A 22,208-nucleotide genomic window follows, 5' to 3' on the forward strand; every position below is an offset into this window, starting at 1 on the left:
ATTCAGATCTATACCTCATGATTCTAATGATTGCCCTTGAGCTTTGTTGATGGTGATTGCTAATCGACCATTCCCTGTCCCGGTGTCCCGGTCGTCATTTACATCCCCCTGTTTCCCCCGGTGTCCCCGTTGTAGTTGTGTCCCTGTGTCCCGGTCGTCATTTATATTCCCTGTGTCCCGGTCGTCATTTGTATCCCGGTGTCCCGGTCTGTATATACATTCGTTTTTTAGTTTATTTTTTCTCCTTTATTTTTTTCCTTTTTTTTTCTTTTTTAGCTTATTTAGATTTTTAGATTTTTTAGTTTTTTTATTAGTTTTTAGTTTTTTTTTCTTTTTAGTTTTTTTGTCCCGGTCGTCATTTATATCCCCCTGTTTCCCCCGGTGTCCCCATTGTAGTTGTGTCCCTGTGTCCCGGTCGTCATTTATATTCCCTGTGTCCCGGTCGTCATTTGTATCCCGGTGTACCGGTCTGTATATACATTCGTTTTTTAGTTTTGTTTTTCTCCTTTATTTTTTTCCTTTTTTTTCTTTTTTAGTTTATTTAGATTTTTAGATTTTTTAGTTTTTTTTATTAGTTTTTAGTTTTTTTTTCTTTTTAGTTTTTTTGTAGTTTTTTACCTTTTTTTAGTTTTTTTAGTTTTTTTAGTTTTTTAGCTTTTTTATTTTTTTTATTAGTTTTTAGTTTTTTCGTAGTTTTTGCCTTTTTTTTAGTTTTTTTAGTTTTTTAGCTTTTTTATTAGTTTTTAGTTTTTTTTGTAGTTTTTGCCTTTTTTTAGTTTTTTTAGTTTTTTAGCTTTTTTATTTTTTTTATTAGTTTTTAGTTTTTTTTGTAGTTTTTGCCTTTTTTTAGTTTTTTCAGTTTTGACGTCACCTGATCCAGTTTTTTCAGGTGACGTCACCTGATCCACGATCCACAGATTCACAGACAACTTATTTTTATATATATAGATAGTTTTTTTTTTTTACTTATGTCCTGGTCGTCATTTATACTCCCTGTGTCCCGGTGCTTTGTTGATTGCTAATCGAACATTCCTTTTGTCCTGGTCGCTTTCTCTTTGAGTGTCGTCATTTATTAGTTTTTTCCTTTTTTTTTTTTAGTTTTTTATTGGTTTTTACCTTTATTTTAGCTTATTTTTCAGTTTTTTCCTTTTTTTTAGTTTTTTTTTATTTTTTATTTTTTTTAGTTTTTTACCTTTTTTTAGTTTTTTTAGTTTTTTTAGTTTTTTAGCTTTTTTACTTTTTTTATTAGTTTTTAGTTTTTTTTGTAGTTTTTGCCTTTTTTTAGTTTTTTCAGTTTTTTTTTTAGTTTTTTATTGGTTTTTACCTTTATAGTTTTTTTAGTTTTTTAGCTTTTTTATTTTTTTTATTAGTTTTTAGTTTTTTTTGTAGTTTTTGCCTTTTTTTTGTTTTTTCAGTTTTGACGTCACCTGATCCAGTTTTTTCAGGTGACGTCACCTGACACATCCATCCACACATCCATCCACACATCCACAGACAGACAACTTATTTTTATATATATAGATATATATATATATTCACAGGTGGGACACAGGGACACAACTACAATGGCGCGCAACTAATATGGCGCGTAACGACTTACGCGCGCGGGGGGCTTGGGGGGAGCGCGAAGCGCCCCCAACAGTTAGTATATATATATATATATATATATATATATATATATATATATATATATATATATATATATATATATATATATATATATATATCTATATATATAAAAATAAGTTGTCTGTCTGTGGATCAGGTGACGTCATGTTTCTGTGTTGACTGACGTCATGAAATTAGTTGTCGTCATTTTTGCTTTGACGGTGACCTCATTCAAGATATTTAAGACATATGTTCACGTAGAAATCTATTAATGTTTAAGTTTACAATGACTGATGAACTTACCATGGCAAAAGCCGATGAAGATGCTCAAAGAGTCTATGCCAAAAAACTTGCTGCTGATAGAGAAAGTCAGAAACCAGAGCAACGCGGTAGCAGACTTGCTGCTAAAAGAGAAAGTGAAAAAAGAAGGCGTGCCGAGGAATTACAAGAACAGCAAGAAATCCGTGCCGAGGAATCAGAGCAACCTGAAAGTTATCGCCTGGCATTCAGGTACAACCCAGTCGATGATTATAGCTTGAGTAGATGTGTTCAAATCGGGACAATGTCTAAAATTTGTCCCTATTGCAAGGCCTTGAAATTCAATGGTGAAACAATGGGAATGTGTTGCGCCTCAGGAAAAGTTAAACTTCCTCTATTGGCTGCACCACCAGAGCCATTGAAGACGAATGAATGCTTGCCTGAAAAATTCTAATTTATGGGCACACGTAAAAATATTAAAATTAACTACAAATATGCGTGTCCGATTGCAAATCGATGACTCTGGTCAAACATTTTCAGATCAATTGCTGACAATTGGAAACGGAAAGCTCCCAGTAGACTCAATTTCAGGACGTATACAACTACCTGCTGATTTCTGTAATTTAGTGACGTCCAAAAATGAATTGATTGAAAAAGTATTTCCGAATATTCTAAAAAATTATAAAAATAATAAATGGCTAAGTGAAAGAGCGATTCTCGCACCCAAAAATATAGACGTCCACGAAATCAACAATATTGTTTTGACGAAGATTCGAGACCAGGCAGTCCTTTACAAGTCAGTCGACACAGTTTTGGAACCAAATGAAGCGGTTAATTATCCATCTGAATTTTTAAATTCCATAGATCTTTCAGGGTTTCCACCACATGTGCTACAACTAAAAATAGGCGTACCAATAATACTTTTAAGAAATATAAACCCACCAAAGCTTTGCAATGGCACTCGACTTGCCGTAAAAAAAACAATGGAAAACCTAATAGAGGCCACAATCTTGACAGGGCCTTTTGAGGGTGAGGCTGTTCTTATTCCTCGCATTCCCATGATTCCAACGGATCTGCCTTTTCAATTTAAAAGATTGCAATTTCCAATTCGATTAGCATTTGCAATCACCATTAACAAAGCTCAAGGTCAATCATTAGAAAAATGTGGTATAGATCTTAATACTGATTGTTTTTCCCATGGACAATTGTACGTTGCATGTTCGAGGGTCGGTAAACCTGACAATCTATTTATATGCAGCGACAATTGGACAGCGAAGAATGTTGTATATTCGCAAGTTTTACGCAGTTAATTTGTATTGTATCTATCTATCTATCTATCTATATAAAAACGAGTTGTGTGTATGCATGTTTGTTTGTTTGTAAAAAGAGCGTTTGCATATGATGTCATTATTAGTACATACGGCTTTGTATATGCAGAGACAATGGGAAAGCCAAGAATGTTGTATATTCGCAATTTTTACGTAGTTTAACTCCTGCAGACGAAATGAATGCTTGCCTAAAAAATTCTAATTTATGGGCACACGTAAAAATATTAAAATTAACTACAAATATGCGTGTCCGATTGCAAAACGATGACTCTGGTCAAACAGTAGACTCAATTTCAGGACGTATACAACTACCTGCTGATTTCTGTAATTTAGTGACGTCCAAAAATGAATTGATTGAAAAAGTATTTCCGAATATTCTAAAAAATTATAAAAATAATAAATGGCTAAGTGAAAGAGCGATTCTCGCACCCAAAAATATAGACGTCCACGAAATCAACAATATTGTTTTGACCAAGATTCGAGACCAGGCAGTCCTTTACAAGTCAGTCGACACAGTTTTGGAACCAAATGAAGTGGTTAATTATCCATCTGAATTTTTAAATTCCATAGATCCTTCAGGGTTTCCACCACACGTGCTACAACTAAAAATAGGCGTACCAATAATACTTTTAAGAAATATCAACCCACCAAAGCTTTGCAATGGCACGCGACTTGCCGTAAAAAAAAAACAATGGAAAACCTAATAGAGGCCACAATCTTGACAGGGCCTTATGAGGGTGAGGCTGTTCTTATTCCTCGCATTCCCATGATTCCAACGGATCTGCTTTTTCAATTTAAAAGATTGCAATTCCCAATTCGATTAGTATTTGCAATCACCATTAACAAAGCTCAAGGTCAATCATTAGAAAAATGTGGTATAGATCTTAATACTGATTGTTTTTCCCATGGACAATTGTACGTTGCATGTTCGAGGGTCGGTAAACCTGACAATGTATTTATATGCAGCGACAATTGGACAGCGAAGAATGTTGTATATTCGCAAGTTTTACGCAGTTAATTTGTATTATATCTATCTATCTATATATCTATATAAAAACGAGTTGTGTGGATGCATGTTTGTTTGTTTGTAAAAAGAGCGTTTGCATATGACGTCATTATTAGTACATACGGCTTTGTATATGCACAGACAATGGGAAAGCCAAGAATGTTGTTTATTCGCAATTTTTACGTAGTTTGAAACACATATATAAATCTATCTATATTCACAGGTGGGACACAGGGACACAACTACAATGGCGCATAACTAATATGGCGCGTAACGACTTACGCGCGCGGGGGGGCTTGGGGGGGCGCGAAGCACCCCACCAACTAGGTGTTGGGGTGGCGCGAAGCGCCACCCCAACAGCTAGTATATATATATATATATATATATATATATATATATATATATATATATATATATATATATATAGTAGAAACTTTCCCGAAAATGACTCTAATTAAACCGAAGAAGCATAATAGCGGATAGGGAGATTGTCTGGCATATCAAAATGACAATGCAATGCAATTAAGTGTCGTGTTATTTTAGATTCGCTCAGTTAAAAGTTAGTAAAATAAATGCCAAAACTATCAATCACCTTCTAGGAGAAAACAAGTCTCATAAAGTTATGATTCTCTGAAAGATAAAGTGGAAGAGGAATTGAATTCATTCCGGAATTCCTCAATTCAATTGACACTACAAATTTTCTACCCCATGACTTAAAAATAAAGGAAAATATCATAGTGATGCTTATGCTTAACTTAGATCAGAAGGGATGTGTGTTGGAACACGCCTTGTTGCTACTGAGTAATGTAACAACATAATTAAGGCAAATATGATTACCGGGGAAAAACCCCAGTACATGAATCCCAAGGTCAAATTTCTGACTTTGTTGATGTTAACCTCCGTGCACATGTTTTTATTCACGGTATGTTTTGGTGGAATTTTCTCATGTTAAACGACAACGTCGCTTAAAAGTTCTGCTGCCATCTGAAAATAAACGAAGAACATGTATGCAAGGTGCTAATTTTTAACTGTGTTTTGTTTTTTTTTCTTTTTTTAATTGTTCTTTTTTCTGTTTTCTTTTTAGTTTTTTTTATGGCACTTGGTATCTACCAATTGACATATAGCGATTGCAAATTCTGTCGCTCGGTCTGTCTATCTGTCCCGGTTTTGCTACTTTAGGCACTTCCAGGTAAGCTAGGACGATGAAATTGGGCAGGCCTATCAGGAACCAGGCCATATTAAATTAGAAATCGCCCTATAGACCAGATTGACAAGCTGGTATAATTAACCTGCTATTTCTGCCAATGAATAAGTGCTATTTGAAGGGTTTTTGACAATCAACGGTCTCTAGAGAATTGAGAGACAGAAGGCTACCCTAACTTCAATTTGAACCTCTATGTTTTCAAGTTCACTTAATCACGGCCTTAAGTATTTGATTTTTGTGAAATATGACCTAAATATTAGTTCATGTACTTTTGGGTCTATTATTGAATATTTTCGTGACTTTTTGTCGTTAATATTAAAAGAACGTCAACCATCCACTTACTGGGTTTTCCAGAGAAATTGTCCAAGGATAATCTTAGGTAATCATACCGCTGAGAGTATATAATGAATCTGCTGCACGGCAAATGGGTTTTAAGCTGACTTTCTTGGGATAAAATGAAATTCTATGTTTTGACATAGAATTTTTTATGTTTTGAAAACTATGTTTGACAGATGAAGGATGGCAGATTGCCAAATGTTGTGCGGTTTGGTCATCCGATGGGAAGCGGCTTTAAGAAAGTATTTAAACGAAATTAGAACTCCCTGATGTAGTTGCCAGAGGCAACGCTGTAGCGTTGCCTATAGTAAAGACCATAAAGGCCCAATTTTCTGTTATTTGTTATCCCCCCTCCCAAAAAAGTCACCGGGGGTGTATTAGTATGTATAAATGTTAGTGTTTTGGTCATCCGTGGGAAGCCGCTGTAAGATGGGATTTAAACGAAATTGGAAACTTTTTTTGGTGAGCGTTTTAACAGAATGAATGCCTAAGCAACTTTGCAGCAAGCTTTATGTCGACCTAATTCCTTTTGAAGCTTTTTCAAAGTTTCCGGAAGAAAAAAAAGAAGGAATTAAGGACCTGATAAGTTTTGAGATCATGGCTGCGAAAGTAAAACTTAAACAGAGACCTGGATTGAAACCTTTCATAATTTCTCTTTTAGATGGGGGAGTACCTCTTCCTCCTGGAACTAAATGTTAGTACTTTATATGCATCGGGGGTATATTAAGTTTTTATAGGAGAGGTGGTCCCATAAACGCCGGAGGGGAGTCAAATGATTAGAAATTGATAGTTTTAATTCCATTATTAAGATACGAGCAGCGTTATTCCGGATTGTAAAGTAGATAATTAAAATTTAATTCCATTCGCCGGGAGACCCCTAATACCGCAGGAAGCTCAATCAGTTAATCCGTATAAATTCGTTTCACTTGCAATAAAACCTTTTTTTGTTGAGCATTTTAATAGAATGAATGCCCAATAGAAACTATGCAATAAGCTTTATGTCGACCTAATTCCTTTTTAAACGTTTTCAAGATTTGCAAAAAAAAAGAAAAAAAAAGAAGGAATGAAGGACCTGGAACAGAACGTTAGAGGTTTAGTCATCAAGTTTTGTCTTAGGACAGCAAGCTTCCCCTGACCTCTTCCCCACTTTCTACTTCTCTAGACTGTGTGGATCTTTGAAAGCGTTGGTTTTCTCGTAGATATGACCTGATAGTTTTCATGAAACATTTTAGGTTGTCCAACTCATAGTGGTTTATCTCCTTCTGACTACCCTCAAGCAGCTCAAAGTTGTCGAATGTTGCTAAAACAATGTGGTACAATGAAACGAGTACCTTTGCCACAAGAGCTTGTTGAACAATTTGCCCACGTTGAAACCATATCTTCCATGGGGTTGCTTCCTCAAATAGGCAGAGCATGGCTGACAATTGATAGCAATATCTACCTGTGGAATTATCGTGACGGGTAAGTGTTTGTCGAATGCTCCATAAAGAAAACGAGCTCAGATTTCTTTGTGAAACTTTGCTTGTGTTGATACTGTGAGGGAACAGTCTTTAAATACTTAATTTTAGTTCTTAAATATCCAAAGCCATTATGTATAACATTTAAAAACTAAAACGTCGAAGTATTATTGATTTCTTTTAACCTTTACATTATCTTAACGTTTTGACTGTATAGTTAGCTGATAGGAATAGATTGATGCTGGTAATTTTATGTGTTACAAATAGACTGTTGAAGTAATTATAATGAAAGCAAATAATAATGTACTCGGGCCCTTTGTGCGTCACTTGTATAATAGTTTGAGCAGTTGTTTTTCCGAATTTCATTTTAATATAAATTTCACTACTCTTGTAGGCATTTTTTATAGCACCTGGTATTAACCAAGTGACATATAGCGATCTCAAATTCAGTCGGCCTGTCTGTCGGTCTGTCCCGGTTTTGCTACTTTAGGCACTTCCAGGTAAGCTAGGACGATGAAATTTGGCAGGCGTATCAGGGATCGGACCAGATTAAATTAGATATAGTCTTTTTCCCGATTTGACCATCTGGGGCCCTTCCTGGGACCATCTTTGTCCTTTGACAAAAGCTTTATCCTTGGTCCTTTGGATTCTGCTTCAACCGCACCAGCATCCTCAGTGGATGGGATTTCCATTTCGTCAACGAACTCCACCATGAGAACATAAGAATATGTAGCTGACTTAGGTGTCAAAACAGTGCTTTTGTCTGCTATTTTCCCTCATTGCTTGCTTCAATTACTGTTTTAGGTGATATGATGCCGATCATCGGCTTCCTCCTCATGTAAGAACAAATGTATCGCGTCTTTAAATCTCATGTGATATATTTGTTACACAGCTCATTTGGGGGGAGTGTAGGGGGTTTTACTGTTGATTTGCGATTTTAAGCACTGAACAGCTAAAAGTGTTCAAAAAAGAATTCATATTTGTCCCTAACCAAAGACGAGAATCATGCCATCTATTCAGGTGCCAAAAATTAGGAAAAACCAACACTACCCATGTTTGCAATTGGGAACCTGATTGTGCCATTTAATGCTGTGAAATGTTAAAAATAAATAGTCTTCTTTCTTGTTTTTGCCTCTAGCAGCCTCTCTAGAGACAAAAACTTAAAAATTTTGAAGGTTACATCTTTTTTCACAATCTCATACAGATTCAATTGTATCCTCAGTAGATGAGATTATTTGTTTCACCAACGATATGCGCCGCGGGAATATCCGAATAGGTAGCTGGCACTGTAAAAGCAGTGCTTTTGTCTCCGGTATTATCCTTATCACTTTTGTTCACCGACCGTATTAAACGACATAATTGCAATTTCATTGACTTCATTAACATGCGGTAACAAATCCATCGCATCTCCTAATTTGATGCGATAGATTTGTTACAGAGCGAACTTTGGGCGGGGGTATAGGTGGTTTGACAGTAGATAGGTGACTCTGAGCTTTGAAGCTCTAAAAAATAAAATAAATAAAAATCCAAAGACTTGTCTTCCTATTCTTTCAGACTTTTTTCAATAGTGAAAAAATACCATGGGCCTTGGCTATTCTACTTTTAACATATTCATAGCACACACCGTCGTTACTAATAATACCACTTTGGTAAGTGAAAGCTGTCCACTTGATCTATCTTCTCGCTACCCAACCTCTTCACCTTCACTTACTCCTAGTCTTAGTGACTTTGTATTTTCGTTATTAATTTTCAAGCCTATTCTTGCACCCCAACTCTCAAAACCTCCAAAAGTTCATTAATTTTCCTAACAATTCAAGTAGAATCCTTCAATCATCGGCATAATCTAAGTCTAGGAGAGTTACCTCCCCAATTGATTCTGTCATCCCATTACCTTTGCTGTGGTTCCTAGGACAAAGTCCATCAAAATCATCCATATAAATAGGGGTAGGACGCAACCATGCTTAACTCCTGATTTAATACAAAAGCAGCTACTAACCTCATTTCCTACCTTAACTGCAGCAATGTCATTCTCTTACATATCACTAATCACTTTGTTGTATTTATCTCGTATATCATGCAAGGATAGGACCATTGCTAAAGCTCCCTTATCAGGTGAACACAACGCTTTCTCATAGTCTATAAAACTGAGGACCAAAGGGGTTTAAAGACACATTCACTTCTAAATTGTTTATCTGAGAGTGAAATTTGGTCGGCACATTCTTCCTAAAACTAGACTGTTCTTCTTTTTAAACTTTATCTGCAACACCTCGAAGTCTAAAAAATATTACCATGCTAAGTAATTTGCTTCCTAGAGAAACCTAGCTAATGCCTCTGTTACTGCAACACTTACTCTTATCACCTTTCTCATAGAGGAGTTTAGTTAAATTTATCCTAAAATTACTAAGTACTTCCCCTTTTTCAAAATCTTATGAAGAATCTTCATGAATTCATCTCTAATTTCATAAATACCATATTTAAAAAACTTGTTGCCAACACTATTAGCGCCTGGGTTTTTTTCAACCCTTTTAGTACTGTCAGCAATATTTCCTCACAAAATAAATCTTCCATCAGATCCACCATAAACTATTTCATTCTTAACTGTATATTTTCCTGTAACTGTCACGGTTTAGCATATTCTCAAAATGTTCTGCCCATCTCTCTTTAACTCTTCCCTCATCAATAACTGTGACCCCGTTCCTCTGTTTAGCTAGGACAGTCCACATTTATTATTCCCTCTTAATTTATTAACGTGCCGATACGATATTTTACTATTATGCCGTCTTGCTGCATCTTCCAGATCCTCAGGTATTTAATCCGTGCCCCCCCTTCACGCCTCCCTAATTCATATTTTTATGCTTTCTCCAGTTTCTTTACATTTCTTTGGCTTTTATAGGATCTATCCCTCAAGTAATTTCTGTACAAATCTCTCCTTCTTTCCATTAAACATATAGCATTTTCACTAATATTCCTTGCTATGTTTCTAACTTTCTTCCCTAAGACACAGTCAGCGGCTTCGCAATCCCTTTTTACTAAAAATATTCCATCCATCCTCTAGATAGTCAAATCTTATTCTCTCCAGTTTAGTTTCAACTGTTCCTGGAAAGTTGCCCTCAAATCCTCATCCAGGCGTGTACAAATGTCATGGCCTCCCGGAAAGTAATTACCCTTCCTAAATTTCAGCTTTGACTCACCCTAGACACTACTAGATGATGATCTTTACTTTTAACACCAATAGTAGCAATCATATCATGAAAAGAGAAATCACCAATGCAACAGCACAAAAAAAAAAAAAAAGACAGGAGGAGAAAAGGAAGACTGTTTTCCTAAATTAGTGACTAATATAGACCAGCAATTGAATGAGGCCTTAACCCTACTCATCCATACAATCACACAGGTCAAACAGCATAGCCATACACAATCAACCATAAAGAATAATCCATGGACATCGTGTTAATATCGTGTTAACTTATATTAATATAAGTTAAGGGCCATTTATTATTAATCCATACTGGGCCATTTATTATTAATCCAACTATTATTAATCCATGGATATCGTGTTAACTTATGGGCCATTTAATGACCAAATACTGTATTGGTTATAACTAGATTGTTATACCTACAAAATTCCAGTAGTTTATAACCATTGCTGTTTTCTTTTCCTACGCCAAATTTACCTTGGCTATGATACAATCTATAATTATTTCTACTGACTTGGCTATTAAAATCACCTATCCAAAACACCGTATTTCTACCAGTGATCCTGTCTATGAGCTCCTGTAGCTATAAGCAACATTCTTCTGAGCCACTACTATCTCCATCAGTCGGCTCTACTGGGGCATATACTACTATGACTGATACCCTGCTCATTTTAATCATAAAAGGATCAACTAGTATTCTATTTTTATTACTTTCCTAACTTAAATAAGACTTAGTAGCTTCCTTATTCATCATTAGTTCTACTCCCTACCTATGCGTACCATCCTTCCTGCCGGTGTAAATAAATTCTATATCACCTAATTTCATGTTTCCTATCTTTGGGATATGAATTCCTGAATCTCTTAACAAGTCCAGCTCGAAGTGTCTGAATTTGTCTGTCAAATGTCGGTACGATAGCTGTTTTTTGACGTTGTGACATTCCAAGTTGCAATTTTTATATTCTTTAATTCATTGAAATCACTATGGCATCAGGAAAAGCAATAATCCCAGAACCAGCGCTGGACGGGGACTAACATATCTTCTAGATTTTACACGAAGTGTTTAAGCCGGCTTAGAGTCAGATAGCAAGGAGTCCCTGGTACGTCCAGTATGAATGTAGGTTTTATGCAATCATGGGTCCATCTTTGCCACAACATGGTTTTCCACCCTTGGAGATGCTCATCCATCAACAATAGTCGAAATCCCGCACAAGTAATCTCTAGCCTATTACATCTGACTCACTATATATCCATGCCTATAAATATTGTGCTACTACGAGTGACAACCCATAATAGATAACTTAGCTAGGAAGAGGTTTTTCAGTCTAAAAAGCCCACCAAAACAGACCTGACCCATAAGAATTATACGTTAATCAGAGTCCAGTGCAAATGCTATTTCGTTTACTAGGCTATAATGTCCTCTAGGGGAGCCACTCCTCAAGGTCATCCTGCAATGCTGTTACCTGTCACCATTTTGGTTGGGAAAACTCGTGAAAGGTTCACCCTGATGCCACACAAGCAGGATTTCTATCTCATGCAGAGGGACGGAGAAAGGTTCTTATGAAAGAGCAGAGACCCTAAACCGTCTCATAACAACGCAACAGCTGTAGCCTTTTATGCTTTACCTATCCTCGCCAGGCCATTCGCCGAAATGCCCCTTTCTCAGATTCCTGACCAAAGTTTTGCTTCTGCAACACTCTTGCTGGTGAATTTGACACAATACTTGCTGAAACACTTCCTTTTGTCTTGGCAACGGAAGTCTATTAAAATGTAAAATCGACTACAAACACCTGCATCCCTGAAATGAGGAGAGCTGTAACACCTTCAGCACCTGTATTCTCTACTTAGTTCCAATATATTTCTCCAAACAAATTAAGTTCAGGGAGGTATAGTCTAGTGATTTTTTTTGTGGGGGGAGGGTAATGGGAAATCTCAAAAGGGAGGAGGGGTCCAAATTTTTCAACGTAAATATGCTGGAGTAATAGTATCAAATTTCATGTTCACAACATGTTTATTCTTAGTAAATAGCCTAAAAAATGGTCATGAGTGTCAGCTCCTGTTTATCTTCTATGGAAAAGGCCCATTTAAAGATCAATTATGATATTTTATGGGGAGGGGAGGCAACCCTAATATCTTTTCCTTTCTTCCATATTTGTCTGAACGACCTCTTGCAGAAAGTGTGTAATTTTTTCTGAAATATACTTTTTTTTTGCGTTACACGCCCTATCTTTGCCGTGAAGCGATCTAATAAACACCCTTAATAAGTCCTATAAAACTATGCAATAGGATATATCCATTAGTATATCAAAACACGAACAAAAATTTCCTTCGATGTTACCCCAGTCCAAAAAGTAATCCGTCAATGTGGTATCTTTTCACCGCCTTTTTACGATAACCGTATAGTTGAAGCTCAGTAGGTGATAGCTCTCTGTATCATGGTGTGGTTTGTCATTATTGAAAATTATTATTGACGGAATGGTTCACATGAAAGAGTGGATCTTATTTCAATGAGACTAAAACTTAGTTTCTTGTTTTGAACAGCAAAGGAAGATGGATCTTGGCCTTGAAGTAAAACTAGGTGACATGATAGTAAAATCTTCATCTAAGACAGAGCATCTTCGTCTACTTATTGTTTGTGACGTTAAGTTGATGCGTACTTCGTTAGTAGATAATCTTTCTAACAAAAATTCGAAATAGCGTACGATCTGTTTGTGTCTTCGAAAACTAGGTATAGATGACACACTTTAGCGTACGAGAGTAGCCAGATTAGTAGCAACAGAGCGAACAGAGCGATTAGTAGCCAATATAACATACCCGACCTGTACTCCGTTGTGCAGAAGAGATGAGAAAAGTTCAATAAGATCGTTCGTACTTCATTAGTAGATCATTTTGCTTAAAAAAATTCCAAATAGCTTACGATATGTTTGGTTTTTCGAAAACTACGTATAGTTGACAAATTTTAGCGTATGAAACAGATAGATTAGTAGCCAATACAACATACCAGACTTGTGCCCGTTTAGCAGAAGAGATTAGAAAAGTTCAATAAGAGCCTATTCATGATTAAAAACCTACCGTCCATGTTTATAAAAGATACATTTAATCAAATATTTGTCCTAAAGAAGGTACTGTCTGAGCATTGGGGGTATTACCATACGATAAATTATGGTAGTGATAAAATCATAGTAGCTGATTCATACACGCTCGAGCCAAATTGAAATAAATTGGATAAATTATTTCAAAATAATGACGATCAAGTTGTGTTTTTCTGATTTAAATGTTCTTTGTATGGGTCCCATTTGCGTTGAAGCAAAAATATCTTATTTGACACAATGCGGTTTTTCCTTCTTTTAATCATTTGTAAGAAACCTGTGCTTTTAATAACGTACAGGCCAAAATTATTTTAAATTTCATGTATTGTCAATGTAATGTACCGTGTATGCTGTTAGAAACTTTTGGTAAACAGTGACGTAGTATACGAACCTCTTTTTAGTCTGCAACTTACTTTAGGAGATGCAAAAATCTTGAACATGTGGGTGCTCAATAATAAAATATTCAGTTATTGGTATTAGCTGAATATGTAGTTCTCATACAAGATTATGTACCTCCCAATCAAGTAGTTTTTCTATTTTGTCGATTTTTTCCCTCTGCTGTAGTTCTGTGATTTACAAGCATTATGTTTTTTTTGTAGCTCTGATCTCGCGTTTTATGATGGCCTAAGTGAGGCAATCTTGAGTGCTGGAATAGCTAAGCCGAAGCCGAATGTTTTTCAGCCTCAAATCGAATATCTGCTTGTATTGGCCACAACTGTTGAAATAGTTCTCCTTGGAGTCACATTTTCTGGCAAGTTTTATGTTCATTTTCTTTTGATGAGTTATTATCTTAGAAAAACGTAAAAGTACTATCTGCTCATAACTTGGGGTATTCCCCTAGGATTGTTATCTCTAAAAGAAGTTGACTTCTTATATTTAAGACAAAATATAACCTAGTTTTTAATTTTAGAATTTGAATCTACAATAAAAGGCTTTACAAACGTATGCAAATTCGTCAAAATGTTCTATGTCTTCATTTTTACAGAGGCTTAGGCCATTCATTGAAAATTGAAAGCCGAGAATGACATTGCTGAAACTTAGTCTGAACTCTTGCGACGGCAAGTTATGAATTGGATTTAATCACCGATAGCGATCTTAGTAATACAAATATATGTCTTACCCCTTCTTCCAAAACTGCAACGTTTATTTTTTACGTTCCTCGACGTGTGCCAACAAATAGATATTGCCGCTGACGTGCATAGAAAGTTCCACAAAGATTGACAGAATCCATGCCTAGGCTATGTAAGAAGTTATTTTACCGAATCCAATCCAGATGTGTGCATACCCTCTGCTGTGTACGTGAAATTTGTTATTCTCGCATTGGGGCTGATCTGCAATGACCAGAAAATTCAATTAATAGGGTGCATAAAATTCTAAAATCTTATTCTAAATTTCTAAACTTTGTTAAGTTGAGAATCTACATAAATGAGAATTACAGAATTTGTAAAGTCGAATCTGACTATGCTAAGGTGGTAGAGCTTTCAATAAATCTTTTTGGTTCAACAAGGGTCTTCGGTTTTTAGGTTTTAAATGAAGCAAGCTGGATGATGATCGAGAAAGGTGATTGCTCTGGCCGACCATCCACCTGCAAAAAAAGATCAGAACTGTTGAAAAAAAAAAGAAAATAAGATGAAACACAAGGAGCACTGAAAGTCTTTACACTATTCTTACTATGAGTTTTGACTTTTAATAAGATATTTTTGTTTTTGAGAGAATTTGCTGACGGAAAATCCTGAAATAATGAACCTTGGAAGCCGGCTTATACACTCAGATAGCATGGTTGTGCACGTCTACCTTGGAAAAACACTCTTCTCTCCTTTTGAGGAAGAGAGAGAGAAAATAATATGGTGACCGTTTTATCGATTTCAGACTATCGACTCTAATACTCCGATATACATTGAAAGATTATTTAGTTTAAACTTGTTATCCTTGTGCCAAAGTAAATATTTTTTTTATAGTAAATGTTAGAACGAATAAGTAGGAATAAGTAGGATTAGGATTTAATGTAGCTCCTTAATTTCAGTTGAATAAGCCTGTTTTTTTTTAATATCTGGCCGTTTTTCAAATCGTGCCAAGGTATCTTTCCTCCCTCCTTCTATGTACTATTTCCCCTAGAAACTTTTCATCCACGGAATGTCTCCCGGGGGAAAATACACCAGAATGAAATACCCCCCCCCCCGAAAAAAAAATCCCTGTTTTTTCCTATAACAAATACTATATGGTAGCAATGGGCAAATTGTATGACTTACAACCCGTTCCCTAGGGACTATGGGGGGTATTTTGGAGGATATTTCACACACTTTCCTCTGTTTTGCACCCAAAAAACATTGGTTTTTATGCGTGTTTTTTGCTTTTTTTATGTTATTATTGTCATCAAAGTTCTCCAGAAAGGAAATATGTTCCATCTATCTAAGAATAAAGCTCCTGTCTGCCGTGTTTCCAAGTGTGTACCTGATAGTGATCATTGGTAGCTATTTTTCTTTCATAAGCTATTAAAAGTAAACAAAAATTTGCAAACAGAAATGTCTATATTTGGTAACAACAGCATCATGAAATAAATAGTCATTTGCCTCTAGTCCTGTCTCTAGAAGTTTACCCACGTGTCTCTGATTTTGCACTGGAATCTAATGAAATTCAAAATTCTGGTTTTTATTACACTAAACTTTTATGGGTTTTTAGATATAAAAGCTCATTCTGAAATTTTAGCTTTTGAATTAATCTTATTGTTTCTTTTTCTGGCTCATTAATATTGTTCGGAATTAATAGAAAGGCATCTCGTTGCACTATGAAAGGTTTTAATCTGTGTATTTAGGTTAATTGGGCTAGGTATATCATTCCCATTTTCATATTTTTGGAAGGTTGCTTTCTTAAAAAAAGACAGAAAAATATACATCATCTATTTCTAGTGCAATTTCAGTCAATTCCCAGCTTGTAACCAATCTTTTAGTAGACTAAAACTTTGTCTTCTTCTCTTAGATTATTTAATCAATAGCCTGCTATAACCTATGTCCTAGTCTTTAAATTTTCGTCCTTCTATAATTAAATTTCTTATTTCCGCAGCTTTTCTGCAGTGTCGCATTTAATCTTCTTCTAGAAAATTTCTTGCCCAGTTGATTCTTTTCATATTGTAAAATAGAGGCTAAGATAAAAAATGTGGAGTAAATTTTTCCCTGAGGTAATGATGTCTAATGATATTCCATTTAGTTTTGTGTTATCTCATTCTTAGGCGTGGTCTCGTACTCTGTTTTAAAATGAATTTATAGAAGAACGAATTGTTCATTTTCTAAGTCGATTGAAAAAATAAAATATGTAGAAAATTGAATGAGAAGATCCATAGTATGTTCTGATTATAATAAGATGTGCGAATGGTCGGCAACCTTTTTAGCCAAAAAGCCAAAGATGAACAAACAGCGAAAAGAAAGATTCCGAAAGCCGGATCTTTGGATTAATTTAACAAAATTTTAATGCAATTTATGACCTTTATTGTATTACGACTAGCACTGAACATGTGCCGCATACACCACGCTTGACAGCACCCTTGGCGTGACTTGCGTGTCTGGTCATGGATATTTGTGGTGGAGTCTTGCTTGAGGGGCCAAAGAGTTGCATTAGGCTAGGGAGCCGCAATTTGCCAACCGTTGAGAAATAATCTGGCAGAAAAAATGACCAGTTCCTCTTGCTACTCAGTTATGTTTGAGCATGGTGCATGCTTTTCAGGCATTAAAAGGGCGTTAATCAATTTTGATAGTAAAAATATACTACTGTTAAAAACATAGATTGTGTTGCGTTGCTAAAATTGTGTTGTAGGTGTAATAATTTGGTTTCGCCCTGTTAGGTTTTTCCTATGCTGCTGATTGCATTTTTTTTTTGGAGGAAGTAGTCTAGCTTCTCCAGTTTTTACGGAAAATGCGGATGGCAAATTCGAGTCTCACCGACGGCAATTTTTTCTTTGTGAAACATCCATTATTTTTCTCAAAGACTATTCGAATAATGAGTTATGTTTGTATTGTATTTCAACTAAATAGTGTCTTCGAAGTTTATTTCGGAACAATGCTCATATTACTATTAATTGTTTCATCATAAATGCTCGAAACCATTCAACACGATTTTAAGTAAGCCTACATGAAAAACGAAATATCTCTTCAGAAGGACAAGAGTTGAAATTGGACTAGCTCCTGTAGCTGTCAATATAAAACAATACGAAGTTTTAATTTCGATTTTGCTTTATCATTTTATTATGGAAGATGATGGCGTCTCCCCCAGTGCGTTGTTTCATTTAACTGTTCTATATCTAGCTCAGGTGATATACTAATTGTAAGAAAAGCTTCTTTAGAAACAGATTGTTAAACTGTATGTGTTACACTCAAGTCCGTTTGCTTTTAAGTGTGAATGTAAATTGCATTTGCTTTAAGTATTATCCTTTTTCAAAGGGTGTCGGAAGGTTACTTATTTCAATTTATTCCTACTAGACATCTTTATGTCCAAAAAAGTTCTGTGTTGTGCAATGGGCAACTAATACCAACTAAATTGCTTCTAGGAGACGAAATTCACGTTATCCCTGATCCATTATTTGCCTTGCCAACGGATGGTGCTTTTATTTTAACTATTGAAACGTCAGACTCGGGAAGGATATTTCTTGGTGCCAAAGATGGGTGTCTTTATGAAGTTACTTATACTGTAAGTACAATTTATCTATCCTTTCAAGAAGAAAAGTTCATTGTTTCCGTAGATTTGAGAAATAAGGCAATTGGCTGATTGGGATGGATTTCATGGTGTTTCATTTTGTCTTTACATCAAAGGGTTTTGGTGATAGATTTTGGGGACTTCTGTAAATACTAACCCTATCAATCACCGAACATCTTTCGGTTTCAGTAAAGATGAAATGGACTCTCCAAAACAGTTACGAGGAAAGGGTTAGCATGAGCTATCTAAGTGTTAAATACCTCTGTAGTCATTTCCTATTATGTAATGTCTTATATTTATGAAACCCCCAAATAGGTATTCCAGATTAAAGCTTTTTAATCTTTTTGTCTGTGCTGATCGACTATTGTCATAGACATATATTGCTAACCAGCTTGTAAGTCGTTAAAAAAAAGAAAAAAGAAAGATTAATGCCTATAACGTTAATTTATGATATATACTATGGATAATAGAGACTTGGATACATTCGCGACGGTTTCTTAATAGTTACATTCTATAGCAGTAATTCCAAAAATCTCAATAGGATTGAAGCCCTAGCCTCACTTTTTTTTCTGATTATTTCAGATCCCTTTTGACAAGATAGAATTATTATAAATTGCTTAATTTGCTTGGCAACTAATTGTTTATTCCTAGTTAAATTACAAATCACTTATGACAATACATGTCAAAATCACTTGCTTTTCTAAGCCTTCATTGGCTTGAAAACTATGGGGTAAGAACCTTGAGCGAATGGGACATGAGAATGATGATTTACAGAGGCATAAACCCTTTTCTGACGCTTTCACAAAATTAATCCGATCTGCTGGTAAATGATGGTACAAGAACCTTGGGACAAGGAAAAAAAGAGGACAAATTTTCAGAGGCTTGCCATATTTTTTAGCCCCGCCTACTAGGTATTCAAGGGTACCTGGCACCGCTTGGAATCTGGTAGACACATTCTTACGGTCAAGCTTACTTCCCATAAAATTTTTTAGATCCTCTGGCTTTCTTTCAGCTGGGGCATCAGCAGGTTTTACAGTTTGGTACCTTATACCTGCCAGTCACCACTTTTCGATCGCTTACTGAGCAAGCTACTAAAGAGATTTTCATCTGTCATCGAGATTTTTAGAAATTTTGACTGAATGCTAAAATTTTTTCAAAACTTTGAGTTGTAATCCAATATTTTAGACTTTTAAGCTCAAAAACTGTGTAAATTTTCCTAGAATTGACTAATGAAAAACTGTGTTAAGTATAAGTAAATAACGAGCGTAAATTAATTTTTAATGTTTTCCAGCAATTTTTTTTTTAGAAGAGAAACCTAAATGGAACATAAATTTAAATAAATAATCACGCCAAGTTTAAAATAGAAAAGCTTAAGTAGAAAAACTGTACAAGTGTTCCTACTATTAATAATTAAGAAACTGTTTCAAGCAAAAACGAGCAAAAATTAATTTTTAGTAATGTTTTCCAAATCTTTTTTTCTTTAGAAGAGTAAAGAGCGTTCTTAAACCTTAAACGAGTTAAGTAGGTCTATTTAATAAGTCAGATTTAAAACAATCTACAATAAATCGATAAATGAAACCTAAGATTAGCAGAAATTAAATCAAGTGATCAAGCTAGATTTAAAATAGAACAGGTTAAGGAGAAACACTGTAAAAATATTCCTACAATTAACAAATAAAAAAAAAAAAAAAAAAAAAAAAAATTCCAAGTAAAAAACTAACAGAAACGATTTTTTTTAAAATGTTTTCTAACAAAGATTTTTTAAGAACAGTAAAGATTGATCTCAGAACCTAAAATGAGTAGAAATAAATTCATTCAATAAGTCAGAAGTAAAACAAACAGAATCCACAATGAATAAATGGATGAAAACCAAAAGGAACAAAATTAAAATAAATAAACAGGCAAGCTGATAACGAGCAAAATAGCCTAAATCCCCAAATAAGAGTTGAGATAAGTCCCCTCAAACCCCCTAAAGGCTACAGTGTCATTTAGACTTTCCAGTAAACAAAAATATATTTCAAACAGTAAGCTCTACGAAAAATGTGGTTGGATCCCACTCTTCAAAGCCATAGCTAAAGAAAGATTAAGATGGCTAGACCACGTTTAACGGACCACAGATAACAAATCGCCAACGATTATAACTTTTGGCCATTCGTTTGCAACCAAAAGAAAAGCAGGTCTTCTCGAAGGGGGTGGAGAAAGGCCATAAGTAAGGATCTAAAGGAAATTAGAACTAAATGGGAAGGGTTTAAAAGTGAAATTTATAGTAGAGTATGATGATAGAGGGGCGTGCGTAACTGTGCTGGTCTCAGGTTGCTTGGTACTCTGATGAGTTGTTAAATATAGCAGTATTTTGTTCCTATACTGACCTTTGACGACTTAGTGCTAGCTGCAAAAGCTTAGCAAATAAATATCCTTCTACGAGAAATAAAGACAAATATGTTTTTTTTTTTTTTTTTTTTTTTTTTTTTTTTTTTTTTTTTTTTTTTTTACAATAGAAGGAAAGTAAAATTCTATGCATGTACTTTATTCCATTGAGACCAGAAACGCGTGAATTTCATTTCTAAAAAGTCTTTCAATATCACGTTCGATGGACGGCAAATCCACCATTTTTCAAATTCTTTTAGGCTTCAAAGAATATTTCTCTATCTAATTTATGTGAAACCGTTCATGATCATGAAACGATAATAAAGAGCGACTCTTGTCAAAGGAGCCGGATTCTTGAAAAACGAAATTTCGTTAACTATACCAAATTTGAAATTTCTGAGAATACTAGAGCGATTGTTTCAAACCCTTATCTACAAAAATACGAAATTTCGTATTTATTCGAAGAAAATGGCTAAGATTTTTTTGTTTTTTCTTTGCACCAGGGGTTATCATGTCCTTTTGAAGCAGTAAAAGAGTTCATGCTGCAGAAAAACGTGGATTGGCGTTCAGCTTTACATATTTTATGAATTTCATTTTTAGATTTTTTGTGTATATTTTTAGATTTAAAAATACATAAATAATAGATGAAAAACCACGCAAAATAGGGAAACTTCTTCCTATTTTTAAGCAAGTTGAGATTACTCTCCAAAAAACTGTCTAATTAATGTCAAAATACTTCTGAAACTAATGGATCAAATTTAATCAATGTCTGGCCCTCTCGGTGCAAGTTACTGCTGTATGCTTATCGCAAAATCACAGGCTTGTGGGAAACATAAACTCTAAAAGGTTAAAATTGCATCATCACGTAGAACAAGGGAAAGAACAAAATCAATTTTATTAATTTTTTAGACACACATTTTATTTCTTTTCACTCAAAACAAAACCTAAACAATTTGCATTAACTCTAGCTTTTAAGATAAAAAAAGGAGGAAAAATGGGATTGTGGCCACAAATAAACACAAATGAACTTGACCATATCTTCATTCTCTTGTTTTGTTCCCCATCTCTCTTCTCCAAATAAAAGAGGAAAATAAAGACAGTTTCCTCTTAATAAAGAATTTTTTTCTTTTCACAAGTTTTGATTTAACTATTTTGTTGTTGATGACTGATCGATAGTGGAGGGAAGTAAAACCTGGCCCTCCAATGTCGAACATGATTTGTTTTGAAACAGGTTTGAATGTCGAACTGATCGGAAGTGGAGGGAAGTAGAACTATATGTACCTAACACTGTATTTAAGAAGATTTATTTATAAGTCTTTATACATAATCAAGTTAACGAGATATATTTAATTTGGACGCGGGTTCGAATCCCAGTGTACCCAATTCTTCAGTTGGGACGAGGGTCAGTGGCGTGACTCTGTAAGCTTAGCCAGAGTCGACCCAGCTCTAAATGGGTACCTGGAGAAATCTGGGGAAGGTAAACAGGAAGGGTGTGTGAAAGCACAGGATGGCTGGCCCCCAACCCCCCATTGCACTTCCTGGCTGAAGGGCCAAGAAACGGAGATCAGCACCGCCGGTAGGGACTGTAAAGTCTAATGCCGTATCCTTTACCTTTACCTTACTTCAGGTGTTCACGTTAAATACTTATCAAGGGTTGGCTGAATACCCCTTTTAAAAT

At 35.2% G+C, this 22,208-nt stretch overlaps 1 protein-coding gene across 5 annotated transcripts in view; it reads left to right on the top strand.

Annotated features, from left to right (window-relative positions):
- Window positions 1–22,208, top strand: part of LOC136031214 (nuclear pore complex protein Nup155-like) — a 180,406-nt gene that overhangs the window by 19,417 nt on the left and 138,781 nt on the right. For all 5 annotated transcript variants that reach the window (XM_065710591.1, XM_065710588.1, XM_065710590.1 and 2 more), the window contains exons 3-5: window positions 6,973–7,201; window positions 14,080–14,231; window positions 18,018–18,157. In XM_065710591.1, coding sequence (XP_065566663.1) covers window positions 6,973–7,201; window positions 14,080–14,231; window positions 18,018–18,157 — 521 coding nt within the window. The remainder of the gene's footprint in view (window positions 1–6,972; window positions 7,202–14,079; window positions 14,232–18,017; window positions 18,158–22,208) is intronic.

The sequence above is a fragment of the Artemia franciscana genome, chromosome 9 (assembly GCF_032884065.1).
Source record: "Artemia franciscana chromosome 9, ASM3288406v1, whole genome shotgun sequence".
Lineage (NCBI taxonomy): Eukaryota > Metazoa > Arthropoda > Branchiopoda > Anostraca > Artemiidae > Artemia > Artemia franciscana.